General features: G+C 40.1%; 1 protein-coding gene across 2 annotated transcripts in view; it reads left to right on the forward strand.

Annotated features, from left to right (window-relative positions):
- The window catches only part of LOC122662330 (kinesin-like protein KIN-4C), a 56,176-nt gene that overhangs the window by 27,005 nt on the left and 10,176 nt on the right, over positions 1–18,995 (forward strand). The window contains exons 17-25 of one of the 2 annotated variants that reach the window (XM_043857926.1): positions 43–159; positions 245–325; positions 8,187–8,258; positions 8,384–8,477; positions 8,564–8,595; positions 8,803–8,888; positions 9,823–9,894; positions 10,005–10,247; positions 18,632–18,776. In XM_043857926.1, coding sequence (XP_043713861.1) covers positions 43–159; positions 245–325; positions 8,187–8,258; positions 8,384–8,477; positions 8,564–8,595; positions 8,803–8,888; positions 9,823–9,894; positions 10,005–10,247; positions 18,632–18,776 — 942 coding nt within the window. The remainder of the gene's footprint in view (positions 1–42; positions 160–244; positions 326–8,186; positions 8,259–8,383; positions 8,478–8,563; positions 8,596–8,802; positions 8,889–9,822; positions 9,895–10,004; positions 10,248–18,631; positions 18,777–18,995) is intronic. The other variant, XM_043857928.1, reaches the window with a different exon arrangement.

Consider the following 18,995-nt stretch of genomic DNA (forward strand, 5'->3'; position numbering starts at 1 on the left):
AGCTTCCTTCGTATGTTCTAGAAGCAAAGCTTTTCTCTGCAGGTGTCAGCATTGAAGAAGAAGCAAGATGCGCAAGCTCAACTTTTGAGACAAAAGCAGAAAAGTGATGAAGCAGCAAAACGGTTACAGGAGGAAATTCAGAGAATAAAGTCCCAAAAAGTATCTTCTCTGTCATATAGTACCTGTGCTAGTGGAGAAAATATGTATTACATTCTTTTAAAAACTCCCAATATGCACCATTCAGGTTCAATTGCAGCATAAGATCAAGCAGGAATCTGAACAATTTAGGTCATGGAAGGCTTCACGGGAAAAGGAAGTTCTTCAGGTATCTTGGGGTCATAGAAATTTTGCATCCTTTCATGTTTTAATGATATTATTCCATAACGTGATTTAGTTAAATTTAGGAGTTCATTTGCCTTTTCTTCTTTTGATGTCCATCTTATATACTCCAAAATGAATGCCATGAGCCACGTTAATTTTGGCACGTCTGAGTAATAAAGTCTTCTTCTTTTCTTCTTTTGATGTCCATCTTATATACTTCAAAATGAATGCCATGAGCCATGTAAATTTTGGCGCATCTGAGTAATAAAGTCTTCTTCTGTTCCACTCTCTTGGATTTACTTATTTTTTTGAAGGGTGCACGAACTCACCATTTAAGCCTCAATGCGCTGGCTAAGGGTGAACATACTCTGGTACAACAACAAAACATCAGCCCCTACAACAAAAGCACCAACCTATTACATTTTTTAAAATCTAATATTACCAAGACAAGCCTACTCACCAGACTACAATCAACTTCAAGAAATCTTTCATACCCCTGAAACTCTTAAATTAAAACCCGAATTTCATAACTAAGTTTCAAATTAAAATAATTAAATGACCTTGAGGGTATGGTTCTAACTTTAATGATCAAGAGAAATATATTATTGTGTTTCAAAACAATCTAATGAATGGATAGCTCATGCATGTGTAATATTATGTCTAATAAAGCGAGTCTAGATGAGCCTTATTCTTGAAGTGGCCACATTAATTAGGTAAAACAGGAAGAAGCTGTCTATTTCTTAAGGCTATTAGACATGGCCAGAATTCCAAAGTTTGTCTTTGGAGGAACTGGGTACATGTGCAGATAAGAACCAGTCAGATTTCTTAATAAAGTGGACCATTCAATCATATGGTTTGTGAAAAGATGAAGGATAATGTGATGGATGTCCCCAATTTTGAGGTGAGTTCAAGTCTGCCTAGATTATGTGGAGCTACCATGTAGGTCTGTATATGACTTAACTGCTAAAAATTCCTTATTCATACTGCTTAGATTAGTCTCTCGAAGGCTATATGACTTAACTGCTAAAAATTCCTTATTATGTGGAGCTACCATGTAGGTCTTTTTGAAGTTTTATTTTATGCTTTATGTACTGCCTAGTTAAGTCGGCTAAGCTAGGGGTATTTTTGTCATTAGGATGTAATCCTTGATATTATAAATAAAAGGCTTGCTTGATCAAATTGATCATTCAAGCATTCCATTATTTTCTGTTTTGTTAACATGGCATCAAAACCAATTTCTCTGATCTTTGTTTTCAAAACCCCATCCCTCCATCGTTTTTCTCTTCCACCCTCTTCCACTTGATCTTCTCTTTCTCTCTTCCTTTTTTTCTTGGTTCTCTTCATTCACTAGGGCAGCACTACTGAGGTGATCATACGATCTAGATGCTGCCCTCAATCCAACCTCTTCAACAGATGGTTTAATCACATATCCAGATCAATAGCTGCTGCCCTGTTTCTCTACGATTTTTTGGAGTTCTCCCCTTCTTGAAGATCAAGCCCTTTTTTATTTGTCTTGGAGGCTGATTTTCCCTATTGGAGATCCATCTTAGCAGTATTTGACAGCAACTATCACAGGTGTTTCACATCAATTGAAGACAATACCCATTATCGATCGCTCTTCAGGGTTTTGTAAAACCCTGACTCTTATCGATTTTGGATTTTCTACCTTGGCTGATATTTGAAGATCTCATTCACACTGCTTCAAGGCACACTTGACACTGCTGGTGTCCTTTTATATTAAAGTTTTTTTTCAGATTTCCAGAATCTCACATCCTTGGATCGATTTCTTCCTTTATCGATCAGGGTTTTCTGTGTTTTGGTTCTTGGCTGCTGCATTGACAACTTGATATTTGGCTACCCTCAAATCAGTATGGAAGGGTCTGACATTACATCTGCTACTTCTGGTCTTAAAGGACAAAATAAGGCAGAATATTTCCTTATGCTTCAGCTATTAAGCTTGATGGGACAAATTATCTGATGTGATCCCGTTCTACTTGCTTAACTATTGTTGTCCGTGGCCTTACTGGGCATACCTTGGCACTTCTGCTGCATCCTCTGAACCTGGTCCTCTTCAGGACCGATGGATGTCTAATGATGCTATGGTCATGGCATATTTGATACACTCTATGCAGCCTGACCTCTCCTGCAATTATCTTTTATTGGACACTGCCCATCATATATGGAGTGCTGCCAAGGAGAAGACCTATGTTCAGCCAGGCAGGTTGGGAACGATGCTCACGTGTATGAAATTCGCAAGAAAATTCATGCCACCATACAAAAGGAGTTACCTGTTTCTAAATACTATGCTGCCCTCAAAGGTCTATGGCAGCAATTGGATTACTACTATGCTTTTCAGCCTACCACTACTACGGATATTGCAGCCTATAAAAAACATGCAGACAAAATTTGGGTCTATGGCTTCCTGGCAGGTCTGAACATTGAGTATGATCCTATTCGTGTGCAAGTTCTTAGTAGGGTTCCCTTCCCTACCTTGGAGCAATCCTTTGCCTTGGTTCATACAGAGAAAACTCGTAGAGCTTCTATGATTCATTAGTCTCCTGTTGATAGGTCTGCCCTACAGGCTGGTTCCAGCCTTGCTCCTCCGACCGATGCTTCTCCTACTGCTACTACTTCCACCAAGGAACCTGTTAAGTGTGAACACTACAATAAACCTTATCACACTAAGACCACTTGCTGGAAATTACAAGGGAAGCCTGTTGATTTTGAAGCCAAACGTGGTCGTGGTAAAACTAAAAACAAGGTTAATCACACTGAAAGTGTAACTATAGCCTCCACTGCTGAAAATGGTCTGTCCCAGGAATAATTATAGGCTTTCAGGCGTATGTTACAGACTTCCGCTGCCTCTACTACATCTCTTCCTGCCAGTTATTCCACTCCATCAGGTTCCCACTTTGCCCGTTCAGGTATTTTCTTTTCTGGTCATTGTGCATCGGTTGTCTCCACTCCAAGAATCATAGACTCCGGTGCCACTGACCACATGACGGGTTCCTCTAGCCGTTTTCATACCTATTCCCCTACTTCTGGTAAGGGTAAAGTGAAAGTGGCTGATGGCTCCCTCTCATCTGTTTCTGGAAAAGGATCCATTAGCTGCTCACCTTCTCTTACCTTGTCTTCTGTTTTGCATATTCCCAATTTCACCACTAATCTTCTCTGTGTTAGTAGTCTTTCAAAAGATTTGAATTGCAAAGTGATTTTTTTTCCAACTCATTGTGTTTTTCAGGAACTAGACTCGGGGAAGACAATTGGATCGGGTAAAGTGCGTGGTGGATTGTACCTTTTTGATGATGGACATCTTCCTCCAAGAGCATTACCTTCCAAGTTATGTCAGCCTTTTTCTTTCTCCTCTGAACTACACCAATGGCATTCTAGATTAGGACACCCCCCCCCTTTAGGCACTTTATCCCATTTATTTTCAGCTTTGGCTAAAAGTTGTAATGAGGAAGATTTTTTTGTAAGGCTTGTGTCTTGGCCAAACAGACACATTCAAACTATCCTATTTCTAATAAAAGATGTTCTTCACTATTTCACTTGGTTCATACTGATGTGTGGGGTCCTAGTTGCAAAGTGTCTATTTTTGGTCATTGGTAGTTTGTTACATTCATAGACTGTCATTTTAGACCCACTTGGGTCTACCTGATGCACTAAAAAAATAAAGGTTTTTCCTGTTTTTAGCATTTTCACAAAATGATTCAGACCCAATTTAATGCCACTCTCAAAGTCTTGAGAAGTGACAATGGGACAAAGTTTATGGAAGGTCAGTTCCAAAAATAGCTTGCTGCCCATAGGATTTTACATCAGACCAGCTGTGTTAATACTCCAGTCCAGAATGGTGTGGCTAAGAGGAAAAATTGCCATCTCTTGGAGGTGGCTAGAGCACTTATGTTTGCTTGAAATGTTCCCTCTTTTTATTGGGGAGATGCTGTCCTTACTGCAACCTATTTAATTAATAGACTGCCTTCTCGGGTTCTTGGCTCCAAGTCCCTTGTTGAGCTATGACATGGCTCTACTTCTTTTATTGTTCCCCCTAAGGTTATTTGGTTGTGTTTGTTATTCTAAGGATACTAGATCCCCTGGTAAACTTGAGCCCCATGGTCTCTGCTGCATTTTCTTAGGTTACTCTGCCACCCAAAAGGGGTGCAAGTGCTATTATCCTCTTGCACACCGTACCATGGTCAGTATGATGTTGTCTTTCATGAGAGTCTCTCATATTATTCGTCCCTACCTCTTTAGGGGGAGAGTTCTAGTAAAGATGTGTTGACCATAGACCCCCCCTTAGGTATGTACATAATGAGCTGCTCTTGTTCCACCCTCTTCTTCAGGGGGAGATGTTCCTATTTGGGGGGAAGTTCCTTCTCCTGTTCCTCCCCTTCTTCAGGGGGGATGTTCCTACACAGGGGGAGATTACCAAAATCCTACTCAGGGGGAGATCACTCCAGTCTAGAAAACCATTGGTGAATTTCAGCGGAGGATTGATGTATCTAACTTGAAGACTTATACCAGAACCAAACATAACAGCTTCAATCTACTGCAACACAGGTACCCATCCAGTTGCTAACCCTCGATCCAAAACCTACTTCTCCACCTGGTAATACTTCTTCTCTTGACCTACCTATTGCTACTCGCAAAGGTGTTAGAGCTTGTACTCAACATCCTATATCTCATGTTGTTTCTTATGATTCCCTTTCTCCATCTTTTCGTGCTTTTGTTTCTTCTCTTTCTTCTGTTCGTATTCCTTGAAATTGGCAGGAAGCTCTATAGGATGGAAAGTGGAAGGCAACAATGATGGAAGAAATGGAAACCTTGAAGAAAAATGACACATGGGAGCTTGTGGTTCTTCCACTAGGGAAAAGGACTGTTGGATGCAAGTGGGTGTTTGTAATGAAACAGAAGATGGTGGCATTGTAGATAGATATAAGGCACGACTCATGGCAAAAGGGTTCACTCAGACATACGGGATTGATTATCAGGAGACCTTTGCCCCTGTTGCAAAGCTGAATACTATTCGAGTTTTGCTATCTTGTGTAGTAAATCTTGGATGGGATTTACAATAGCTGGATGTGAAGAATGTTTTTCTCAATGGAGAACTTGATGAGGAGGTGTATATGGATATTCTATCAGGGTTCTCTTGTGACAAAAACCAGGGCAAAGTGTGTAAATTGAAGCGTGCACTTTATGGGCTGAAGCAATCACCTCGAGCATGATTTGGCCGGTTTCACAAGGCCATGATTTAATTGGGCTATAAGTAGAGTAATGTTGATCACACTTTTTAATAAAGAGGGTTGGTGAAAAACTCACTGTTCTTGTAGTCTACGTTGATGATATTGTAGTCACGGGCAATGATGGTGATGAGATCAGCCGGTTGAAGACTTTTCTTGGACAGGAGTTTGAGATTAAGGATTTAGGAAAGCTAAGGTGCTTTCTTGGGATTGAAGTTGAAGATCTTCTAAGGGCGTCTTTCTCTCCCAAAGGAAGTATGTCCTAGATTTATTGACTAAAACTAGTTTGTTGGGATGTCACTCTTCAAATACTCTTATGGATGCTAATACTCGTCTTAAGGAAAAGGAGGGTGAACTTGTTGATAAAGGCTGGTACCAAAGGCTAGTGGGGAAGTTGATTTATCTCTCACACACACGTCCTGACATTGCTGTTGCTGTGAGTACTGTGAGTCGGTTCATGAACGAACCCTACTCTTCCCATATGGAGGTTGTTCTTTGTATTCTTTACTACTTGAAATCAGCTCCAGGGAAAGGCATTCTCCTGTCTCCTCATGATCACCTACGGATAGAGGCATACACTGATGCTGATTGGGCTGGTTCTCCGGATCGCAAGTCTATCTCTAGGTATTGTTCTTTTGTAGGTGGCAATTTTGTCACTTGGCGTAGCAAGAAGCAGAATGTGATGGCTCGTTCTAGTGCTGAAGTAGAATTTCGTGCTATGGCATAAGCCATTTGTGAGTTGCTCTGGTTGGAGGGTTTACTACAAGACCTTGGTGTTCCTTTTCGTCTACCTATGATGTTGTACTGTGACAACAAGGCTGCAGTCAGCATTGCACATAATCCGGTACAGCATGAATGTACCATGCATGTTGAGGTAGATAGGGATTTCATTAAGGAAAAATTGGAAGAAGGGCTGATTTGTGTTCGTTTTGTGAAGTTTACTGATCAGCTTGCTGATATATTCACCAAGGAATTGCCTGGAAAGATGTTTCATAATTTAGTCAAGTTGGGCATGATTGACATTTTTGCTCCAACTTGAGGGGGAGTGTTGAATAATGTACACCCGAATACCGTGGGGGGGGGGTATTCTAGTCTTTCTAGAGTTTTATGTACTGCCTAGTTAAGTCGGCTAAGCTAGGGGTATTTTTGCCATTAGGATGTAATCCTTGATATTATAAATAAAAGGCTTGCTTGATCAAATCGATCATTCAAGCATTCCATTATTTTCTGTTTTGTTAACAACATCATTCAGATTTCATAATAAAACTGTGTGAGTTTGAGTTGTTTGGGTGTTTTCCTTTTTTAAATTACAAAGAGGTGTAGAATTCGCGTATCTCCATATTTAGTTTGCTATCATTATTAAAGACTCATTTTCTTTTTATGTAAACAGTTCTCTGTTATTCTATTTTTCTCCAGGTGCAGAAGTTAGATGTCTTATCTAATACTTTAAATTGTTTTCTCCCCCTTTTCTTCACATGGTTAGGAAGAATCTCATGTTTGCTTTAGTTTGTACTTTGCACTATTGAAGGCTTTGGCCTGACTTTTAGGTTTTAAGCTTGATTCAGCTTTCTTGGTATGGCATTTGGTGGATGAGGGAAAATGGATTTAAAATTTTGCCTGTGCCAGAAAATAAGCTTTGCCTCTGAAGTTAAAGTGTGTATTGTGGGACAGGTTCCATGGGTGCTCCATGGAACAGTGCACCGTAGGATTATTATTATTATTTTGGGTGGATAAATTTATAAATTTCAAGTGGAGATGTAGGGGATCGAACCCTATACCTCTTGCAATGAAAAGCGTGCGCTCTACCATTTGAGCTACATCCCCGTCTTAGACTGTGGGATAACCTTAAGTTGTTGAGTTGTTATTAGCTTATGTCTCTTTAAGTCTTTAGTCATTTCCTATAGTAATTAGACTTAGGTAGTTATTGCTTTCTATTGTAATTAGACTTAGACTCTCAGTAGATTTCCTACTAAGAGTTGGCTATTGCTTAATATAAAGGCAATAGCTAGTCCACGATATAAGTATTCACTCCATCGTGTTCTAGCTCCCCAAAGTCTCAGTTTCATCTCTCTTCTCTTCAGTTTTTATTCTTCACAGGTCCTAGGTGTTAAGAGTAGGTTTTGTCATGCCTTCCATTCAGATTAGTTCTTTTGATATAGGGATCAGCTCTGCCTGATACTGCTTGCTCCAAGGCAGGCCGATGTGCATGCTGAGACAAGATTACTGACTCAATTTACAGCTTAATATGACTAAATGTTGGTCAGCGTTAGTTTGAAAACTAGATCTTATATATCCTCTAGCAGTCAATGATAGTTGTTGTATGAGTTCATAATTCTAAATCAAGATGAGATATCTAACAAGTTCAAATTTGATCCTAAAATGCCCCTTTTGTTTTTAGATTTTCTCTACGTTTGAAGTCTGCTAAAGTTTTTTTGTAGTTAATCTAGTTAACTTTCTGATTATGTTTTTGTTCCTAACCACAAATCACTGATGACTGACCAGTTTTCCTATCACACGAGAATATAGAATATCTTTTAAACTAAAAATATGCATTACTTCTTCTATTAGTCCAATATTAGTATAGTTCTTCCTTGATTAGAAGTCTCATTTAACTTTCCTTGTTGACAGCTGAAGAAGGAGGGGATAAGAAATGAGTATGAGATGCACAAGCTATTGGCTTTGAATCAAAGACAAAAGATGGTAACTGCATGTTCTTTTTATTTACTTAGTTCGGAAAAAAAGGAAGAAGAAAAGAAGGGAAGGAAATCATAAGGTCATAGCCATTGCAGTATTATGTAAACTTGCTTTACGCTTGTTCATGTCAGGTTTTGCAAAGGAAGACCGAAGAAGCTGCAATGGCTACAAAACGACTAAAAGAGCTACTGGAAGCTCGGAAAGCTTCTTCACGTGAAACATCAGGTAAGGTGATTTGATTGTGCTGTGCAATAATTGTTCATTTGTTCTTTTTGTGATTAAAACCTCAAATGTTCATTATTACCTTCTAGGTGCTGGAAATGGGAATGGTTCTGGAATTCAGGTACGACAACTGAACAGGGATTCCTATAACATTTGTATGTTCTTTGGTGTTCATCTCATTTGGCTGCCTGCTGGTGGATTTTTTCTTGTGTATGTCTGTGACTGGGTGGATTCTGGAGTACATATCTGTGAATGTAATGGATCTATGTGCTCATTGAACGTGTATCGATACCCTTCTTACTAACATATATGATGTTTGAATGGTAAGGCACTAATGCAGGCAATTGAACATGAGCTTGAAGTAACAGTACGTGTGCATGAAGTTCGTTTGGAATATGAGTGTCAAAAGGAAGCGTAAGTCCTTGATTTTTAATTTTTCAAGGTTTGCTCAGGACAGCTATGCTAGTATGTTTTCTCTTATATTTTTAACTTGTGAACAATTTTAAATATTTCTTGAACAGAGACCTCCTTTTTTTGATAGGTTAACTTAGTGGCTGAAGAGATAAAATTCTCAGTTATCTGCGTGGTCCTAGGTCAAAAGAATTTCTTAAAAGTTTCTTAGAGGTTAATGCTAATATTGATAGTAAACTAGTTACAAAACATCACAATAACTTACCATGACCTTTCCCTAAAATGAATCACCCACCATGTGGGACTATCCTTTTTTTCTGGATGAATAAAAATTAGATTCAACGAAGCAAGGAGAATACAAGGAGAAAGCTCCACCAAAGAACACCGGACAAACCTACAGGTAAATCAAGCTAAAGGGAGACCATCCAAAGAGGAACTAAAAGACATAAGCAGTCCCAACCAACCAATCAAACAATTACAAAGTTGACCTGCTTCAGAGAACTCATGCAATTACCAGAACTATTGAGCTGAAAAATGATGAAACCTTACATGGTTAATAAATTTTACCTTGACAAGGCAAAATTTACAAATATTGGGAAGACATTACCCTTTTGTACTTAGATGCTATATAGTTGAGGTTGTATCCTTGGCAGCTGTCCAAACAAGGGTTCCACATTTGAAGGGTCCCCTTTAATCCATCTGGCCATAGAAGGAATAATCAGAGCTCTACCTTTTCATTAAGGACTTGAAGTATGACATAAGTAAAAGAGATCAAGCTCTGTTTTTATCCATGAAAAGAAATTGGTGTCCGTTAAATTATCTGATGGAGCCGGGAGGTGGTTTTATCTTTTATGAATTTATTTGCATATTTAGTTTTATAAAATTCACTGTTGTACAGTCTACAAATCTTTATAATTTGTCTTGATTGTTTTATTAGGAGGGCTGCTATGGCAAATGAGGTGTCAAAGTTAAAGGAACAAGCCGAAAAGTTTAAGAGGAAAAATTCAAGGTCAGTTATTTTGTTGCTGTATGTGCTAGTCTGCTATTTCTACTGCTGTTTCTTTCCTACGCGTATGGCTGTGGCATCCTCGCTATTTATATTGATATTAATTTATAAAGTACGATCCATTGCAGTGACTCTCTCCAAACAATGTCTCCTGGTGCAAGAAATTCAAGGATTTTGGCACTTGAAAATATGTTGGCTACTTCATCAAGCAACCTTGTGTCTATGGCTTCACAACTGTCAGAAGCAGAGGAGCGTGAACGCATCTTCAGTGGTAGGGGCCGCTGGAATCAAATCCGGTCCGTTGCTGATGCGAAGAATGTGATGAATTATTTGTTTAACTTAGCATCCTCCTCAAGGTACCAAAGTTCTTTTAACACATCAGTTCTGAAGTGTTAATGCATGGGAGTTTTATCCACTAATCACTATGTTACTGTAACATGATATCTGAAACTTACACGGGTGTACTCCTTATACTAGTTTTACGGAACTGTTAGTTGGCCTCGTTATGTATGGCATCGAAGGTGTCATATTTTGTTAGCATTTTTTCCCTTCATTTCTCCGAGTAACTGAATATTTACTACAATGTATATTCCTTAGAAGGCATCTTATTGTAGGATGGGTCCTGTAAGCCATTAGTCCATAATGCCATGAGGTAATGATCCATAATTCTCAATTAATTAACATGATATAATTGTCAAAGGGTACTCTCAAGAAATTAAAGGTGTTCGCAAAGTCTCTAACTGTTCCACCCCCTCTGTCAGATGCTAGGCGACTAGCTTTGACCCTTAACAGAATTGTACAAAAAGGTTACATGAGGAAAGTAAACTTAGAAATCCACAACCATATAGATTTTATTGAAAAGACCTTAAGTAGATCAAACTCCGCAACCAATGTGACTGAAGCAGAGTTCAGTTTAAGAAAAGAATCATTCTCATAAATTTTGAAAAAGACAAGGGTGCTCCAAAATGATGTTATCTTAGATTTTCATATAAATAAATGAAAAATTAAAAAGTCAACTCAACCTAACGAACCAAATGGGGTCAAATACTGTTAGCTTTTAGAGTGGAAGAAGAAGAAGATTGAAACTTCAAGAGAGCAGCCACGGTTTTGGTTTGGTGTGTTATGTCTCAAAACAAGAGACTAACATGCTTATATTGAAAAGAATATATAATTACACACAGGCCCTTGGCCTCATACAAATGATATAAAGAATACATAAAAGAGAGGTTATGCACATATATACCCCTGATACAATTATTCTTAACACTTCCCCTCAAGCTGGGTGGTATATGTCATACATACCCAGCTTGTCTAACATAAAACTAAAGTGATGAGAGCTAAGTCCTTTGGTGAAGATGTCTGCCACTTGTTCATTTGTCTTCACAAAAGGAGTACAAATAGTCTTAGAGTCTATCTTCTCCTTGATAAAGTGTCTGTCAACCTCAACATGCTTTGTCCTGTCATGTTGAACTGGGTTGTGAGCAATACATATGGCTGCCTTGTTATCGCAATATAGACTCATAGGTTCAGTCGTCTCAAATCCCAATTCTTGAACAAGTTTCTTCAACCACAAGATTTCACACACACCATGAGTCATGGCTCTAAACTCTGCTTCAGCACTTGACCTAGCTACCACAGGTTGCTTCTTACTTCTCCAGGTGACTAAATTTCCCCCAACAAAGGTACAGTATCCAGCGGTGGATCTTCTATCAGAGATAGACCCGGCCCAATCAGCATCTGTATATACTTCAATTCTCAAGTGACCATTCCTAGAGAAGAGAAGGCCTTTTCCAGGGCATGACTTCAAATACCTAAGGATCTTGTAAACTGCATCAAGGTGTCCCATCTTGGGTGCATGCATAAACTGACTCACCACTCCAACAGCGTAGGTGATGTCAGGTCGGGTGAGGGAGAGATAGATTAGCTTACCTACTAATCTCTGATACTTTTCAGCATCCACAAGAGGTTCACCACAATCTTCCCCTAGTTTGTGGTTCTGCTCAATAGGGGAGGAGATTGGTTTGCATCCTAAGTAGCCTGTCTCTGTAAGTAGATCAAGAACAAACTTCCTTTGGCAAACATTGATCCCTTGCTTGGATCTTGAAACTTCAATCCCCAGAAAATACTTTAATGGACCGAGATCTTTGATCTCAAACTGCCGAGCCAAATAAAGCTTAAGCTTTGAGATTTCAGCTTCACTGTTTCCCGTGACCACAATGTCATCAACATAAACAATGAGAGCCGTAATAGTGCTGCCCTTCCTTTGTATAAACAATGTGTGATCAGCTTGACTTCGAGTATATCCATTTTGCAGGAGGGCTTGTCTGAACCTCTCAAACCAAGCCTTAGGAGACTGTTTGAGTCCATAGAGAGCCTTCCTAAGACGACACACTTTCCCATTGTCACCAGTATGCTTGAACCCAGGAGGAGAGTGCATATATACCTCTTCTTCTAGGTCACCATGTAAGAATGCATTCTTTACATCAAACTGGTACAATGGCCAATCAAGGTTTGCAGCCACCGGAGCAAAGGTTTCCTGATAGTCACTGCCATACACCTGTGTATAACCCTTGGCGACAAGTCTTGCCTTATACCTCTCCACAGTACCATCAGACTTGAACTTGACTGTGAATACCCATCTGCATCCAACAGGGATTCTCCCTTTAGGGAGTTCAACAAGGTCCCAAGTGTGATTCTTCTCAAGAGCCAACATCTCTGTGTTCATTGCTTCTCTCCATTTTGGATCGGCCATAGCCTCTGCTACATTCTTGGGAATAGATATGGATGAGATAGCTACAATGAAGGCTATACCTGTAAGGGAGATAGGTACATAGGAAACAAACTTGGCAATGGGATTAGTACATGCCCGAGTTCCCTTGCGGTGAGCTATAGGAAAATCTAAGTCTGAGGATGTAGAAGTAGAGGAAGGAATACCTGTCTCGATGAATGGAGGCTCAGGATGAGGAGACGAAGAAGGATTTTGGCAGGTCTTCTTTATAGGAAGCCATGAAGAAGGCTTTCTCCTGTCCTTCGTATACACCAGTAGCTCCCCCTGTTCTCTGTTCACCTGTGCACTAGGAGGCTCCTCCTCAACAACAGTATCCACAGAATTTTTCTTTCCCTTGTCAATCTGAAAAGGGGAAATAGGGACAAGAGAGGAGAAAGGAAATGAAACAAACTCGGGAGCCTCTTCACCCTCAACACCACCACCAAGAGATGAACACTCCCCCTTGAAGAGGTGACTGAAAATACGGTATGGTTTCAAAGAAATGGACATCTTTGGAGAGAAGCCACCGACGAGTAGGAGGATGATAGCATTTATACCCTTTGGATGTGGAGGAATACCCAAGAAAGATGCACTTTAGGGCCTTAGGATCCAATTTAGTGCAGGTAGATTTGCTAATATGTACATAGCAAATACAACCAAACACCCTTGGAGGAATAGAAAAGGAAGAAGACCGCGAGGGTAAGACATCAAGAGGAACCTTGAAGTTTAAGACACTCGACGGCATGTGATTAATAAGAAAGACAGCAGTGAGGAGAGCATCAGACTAAAAAGTTTTTGGAACATGCATGGTAAACCAAAGGGATCTAGCCACTTCAAGGAGATGGCGATTTTTTCTTTCAGCCACCCCATTTTGGTGTGGGGTATCAACATAGGCCACCTGATGAATAATGCCATGGTCAGAAAAAAAGGTTTCCAAACCACTATACATTTACTCCCCACCTTTGTCAGAACGAACAATTTGGATCCGAGTTTGAAATTGGGTATACACTAACTCATAAAAATTTTTAAATGCAACATAGACATCACTCTTGTGTTTCAAAAGGTAAACCCAAGTAACCCGAGAATAGTCATCAATGAAAGAAACAAAGTAACGGAAGCCACGCAAAGAGGTAATAGGGGAAGGCCCCCAAACATCAGTATGGATAAGATGAAAAGGTGAAATAGATCTATTACCATTAGATGCATAAACTGTTTTACAACTTTTGGCAAATAGACAAGGTTCACAATGAAAAACATGAGTGACAGGAAAAGAAGTAAATAAATGTGGCAACAGTTTTCTCATAACAGAAAAAGAAAGGTGCCCCAAATGACGATGCCAAAGCAAAATATCCTCCTGAGTACGTCCACCTTCTTGCCCACAAACATAGAACTGAGCTTGCACAACAGGGGAAGCACCAGTCTCCAAAACATACAAGCCGTTAGTTTCACGACCACTGCCAATCACCCTCCTCGTCACCAAATCTTGAAAAAGACAATGGGTAGGAAAGAAGGTGACAAAGCAGTTCAAAGATTTAGTCAATTGGCTAACTGAAAGAAGGTTAGTGGCAAAGTTGGGAACATAAAAGACAGACTTCAAGGGTAAAAGTGGTGTAACCTAGATATCTCCTTTACCAAAAATAGAAGAGAAGGATCCATCAACAATTTTTACCTTATCTTTCCCAGAACAAACAGAGTATGAATTATACAGCTGAGACCTACTAGTCATATGATCCGTGGCACCTGAGTCAATGACCCAAGGTGTGGTGCGTGCCGGAGGAGGAAGAGGCCTGTAGTGCAGTGGAAGTAGGAGTAGTAGAGGAACCATCCAGGTGGGCCACAATCCGGCGAAATGCAGCAATGTCTTCTTTGGAAAGAGAGCATGGATCAGATTCAATGATTCCAACATGAGCCTTAGGCCCCTTCTTCCGCTGTCCCTTCAGTCCCCCAGAGGAACCAGAAGAGGGCTTCCCATGGAGATCCCAACAAAAGTCCTTCGTATGCCCAGATTTGCTATAATGGTCTCATAAGAATCAGCCCTTTGCAGCTCCCTTATCAGCTCCCTTAGTAGAGTCCTGAGGGGTGGAAGAAACAAGAGCAGAGCGCTCAACAATGGGAGTAGTCCTCATGGTACTCCTACAGGTCTTATCACTCTGTAGATATCCACACACCTCCTCCAGTGAGGGAAGACTTGGTCGGCCAAGGATTTGTACCCTAAGAGGTTCAAAGTCAGAATTAAGGCCGCCAAGGAGAAATAAGACCCTCTCTTTCTCAAACAACCGGTGCACCTTGACCTCATCATCAGGACACAACTGAAGATCTCTATAGTGATCATACTCCTCCCACAGGCCCACAACAAGACTATAGTAGTCAGAGAGGCTTCTATCACCCTGGCGTAGGCTAACAATTTGTTGGAGAAGTTGGTACACCTTTGTAGAGTCCCCAACCCGATCAAAGATATGGGCCACACTGTCCTAAATGTCTTGGCAGTCTCCTTGCCCATAAACCTTCTTCCAATCTCAGGCTTCATTGAGAAAAGAAGCCAAGCCATCACAAGAGAATTCTCAGTGCCCCATTTGGAGTACCCTTGCTCGGTAGGGAGGGGGGCCTTGATGCTACCATTTATGTACCCCATCTTCCCCATACACTGAAGAATCAATTTCATGAATCGGGACCAATCCAAATAGTTGTGGTTCTCAAGCTTGGCAATAGGAAGTTGGATATTGGGGCTCTCAAAGGAAGAAGGGAGAGATGGAGCTGTTTCCACAAGGGGCAAGGGTGTTTCAACATTTTTCTCACCCATATTTGATCTCAAATCAGCCACTTAAAAGGAGGAAACAGCAGCACTTCAAGCAAACAGGTTTGTCTCAAAACAGTAGGCACAAAAACAGGGCAAACAATAGCCAAAAAAGGCTTGAAACACTTGTAGATCTTCAGAAAATACTCAAATAGCAGCGGAGTAAGATGAGTATTGCTCCTTACCCAAAAACGATGCAAATGGGCCATAAAAAATGGCCAAACAAGGCTCTATTGAAGAGCAGGTGCCAAACAAGAACTCTAGCTGGCGGAAATTCTGGGCAGACCAGACAAACCGAGATGCAAACCTGATGAATGGGTGCTTGCAGAACGTTAGAGAGAAGCAAGGGACATCAAAGAGGACCCCCAAACGAAACTAGAGCACCAAGAAGCACTCCATTTGGATTCCAAACGAGAGAGAAACAAGCTGGAGAAGATGACCTAACCAGTCCTTCGAACACTTGCAAACAGCAGGATCAATGCTCTGATACCATGTTAGCTTTTAGAGTGGAAGAAGAAGAAGAGAAGAAACTTCAAGAGAGCAGCCACGGTTTTGGGGTGTGTTATGTCTCAAAAGAAGAGACTAACATGCTTATATTGAAAAGAATATATAATTACACACAGACCCTTGGCCTCATACAAATGACATAAAGAATACATAAAAGAGAGGTTATGTACATATATACCCCTGATATAACTATTCTTAACAAATACTAGATCTGCATAATTGGTCTGAGCGGAGAATAGTTCCACATCAGTAAATCAGGACCTTGGATAAGAGCCAATACACATGGGGGTATCTCTGCCTATGAGCTTTTAAGTAGGAAACTTGAACATGGTACCAGAGCAACATCACTCGGACCTCCCTAACGGTAATTGCCATGTGATTGACCACCCAAAAAGAGAGGCATACATGAGGGGGAGTGTGGAGAATAGTCCCACATGGGTAAATTGGGACCATCAAGTTGGACCTATACGCATGGGAGGTATCTCCACTTATGAGCTTAAGCTTTTAAGAAGAAAGCTTCAACAGTCTGTATATGCTAGCACTCAGAACGAGAAATTTCATAAGTTGGAAATAATTAGAGCAAAGCTCCAAAATTGAAGGGGTTTTAGATTTTAAGAGGATGGTGTAGTGACTAGCGTAAGAACTATGGGGGGGTCAAGATAGTGAATTCCCAATTACAATTGGGTTACACTAAGGGTCAGCCTTAAGCCCTTATTTGTTTGCGCTTATCATAGATGATTTAACTAGACATACAAGAAGAAGTTTCCTGGTGTATGCTTTTTGCTGATGATATTGTTCTAGTGGATGAGAAGAAGGCAGTGATTAATGCCAAGTTGGACTTATGGAGATCTACCTTGGAATCAAAAGGTCTTAAGACAAGTAGAACAAAGACAGAGTATATGATGTGTAACTTTGGCCATAATGCCACACTAGACCGGTTAATGAGGTGGTAAATATTGCTGAGAAAGAGATCTCACAAAGTGATTATGTTGAATATTTGGGCTCAATCGAACATAAAGAAGGTGATATAGAGGATGATGTTGCCCAAAGGATTAAAATAGGATGGATGAAGTGGTGAGATGCGTCTGGAGTATTGTGTGATCGAGATATTCCTTTAGAGTTTGAAGGAAAATTTTATAGGACTGTCATATGACCGGCTCTAATGTATGGTGCAGAACAAAGTTGTCAAGACGTCGCCTAGGCGCCGCCTAGATGGCGTCCAGGCGCTTTGGTCTACTTGGTCGCCTAGGCGGGTGCCTTGCCTGCCTACTTGGTGTCGACTTGGTTTTTTACCCTCTCTGACGCCTTGGACCACCTAACCGCCGTGACAACTATGGTGCAGAATGTTGGGCAGTTAAGAAGCATCATATAGATAAACTAAGTGTTGCGGAGATGTGAATGTTGAAATGGATGTGTGGTAAAACTAGGAAGGATAAAATAAGGAATGACCATATTAAAGCTGATTTGGGAGTTGTCCCGATTCAAGATAAGCTTCAAGAGTGTTGTCTGAGGTGGTATGGTCGTGTTCAATGGAGGCCTTCGGATGCTATATTTCGGAGGAGTGACTTGATTCAGATTGAAGGCACTAAAAGAGCTAGGGGCAGGCCTAAAATGACACTGGGAGAAGTAGTGAGGAAAGACATGCTTAGCTTAGGTCTTGTCTCAAGTATGAGCTCGAATAGAGCTGATTGGAGGGCAAAGATCCATGTAGCTGTTCCCATTTATTTAGATTTATGATGAGTTGTGTCATTATTTCTGTTTCGCACTTTCTTTTTTTACTTTTATCAATCTTTTGTCGTTGCAAGGTTCCATGTAGCCGATCCCATTTATTTGGGATAAGGCTGAGTTGTTGTTGTTTAATCTTCAGAATTCCCTGACCAACAGATAACCCAAACTAGGATTTTTATGTCCTGCAGATGAACTAAAAAACAGAGACCAGGGATGCCTGGCTTTATTTCTTATAATATTGTCCATCATCCTAAAACCAGAGCAAGTCTGCTTGCTTTCTAGTTTTTCAGATTACTGTGAACTCCTAAAAGGGAACTGAGGCCTTTTTCGGTTCTACCTCCGGCCCAGGTTTATAAATTAGTGTTTTTAACCCTTGTTTGAAGATTTTCTTTTTAAACCTTGACACACAACCCTCTTATCGTACTTGAAGCTGGTAGAAGATTAAATTTCAATTTGTGAAATTCTATTCATGCCTGCTCATTTAGAAGCAGAATGAATGAGATTTACTAATGATTAGGCACTTGTGTAAGCTATGAGTAGGAAGCCCTAAGTGAATGATTGTGATCTTTGGAGATCAATTTCAAGCATCGTTGTTTCAGCACTGTAGATATACATTTGCTTTTACCCAATACTTTAGTGGTTTCAACCTATTTTGCTCATGTTTTTATTTAATGATTAGTTGATGCTACTGTGGTTTTCAGAGATCAATGATCTTTTATCAAGTTTCTTTGTTTGACTTTAAGATCTCACTTTCTCATATCTATAGAGTGATATACCATGAATGCCGATCCTGTTTTTTTACATGGTATTAAAACTGATAAAAAGTAAGAGTGGGTTGAGGATCATTCTTAGGTAAAAGTTACAGAAACTTGTTCAGTTGTTTGGACCTAAGTTTTTGCTAATGTCCTCTTCAATCGTCTGCCCTTCCTTTATGACTTCATCAGGTGCTTATTGCGAGATAAAGAAGTGGACTGCAAAGACAAGGATGCGGTAATACGGGAGCTGAAGGAAAAAGTTGTCAGACTCACCAGTCTGGTCAAACAGATGGAAGCACAAGAGGCAGAACTTCTCCGTCAGCAGGAGTTGCAGGTTTGTGGACTTTATTGTTATACACAGTTGAGTTGCGGGTTTGTGGACTTTTTTATTATACACAATTTTCTTTTTATGTTTTTCTATATCTATCGGTGTACAATATTCTTTTTTTTTTTTTTTAATTTTAAAAACTCAATGATTTTATTAAGACAAAATATTTATGCTATAGAAATATTAGAAACTGCATAATTTACTATCAATTTATCATTCTTAACT

Source organism: Telopea speciosissima, chromosome 5 (assembly GCF_018873765.1).
Source record: "Telopea speciosissima isolate NSW1024214 ecotype Mountain lineage chromosome 5, Tspe_v1, whole genome shotgun sequence".
In the NCBI taxonomy this organism is placed as follows: domain Eukaryota; kingdom Viridiplantae; phylum Streptophyta; class Magnoliopsida; order Proteales; family Proteaceae; genus Telopea; species Telopea speciosissima.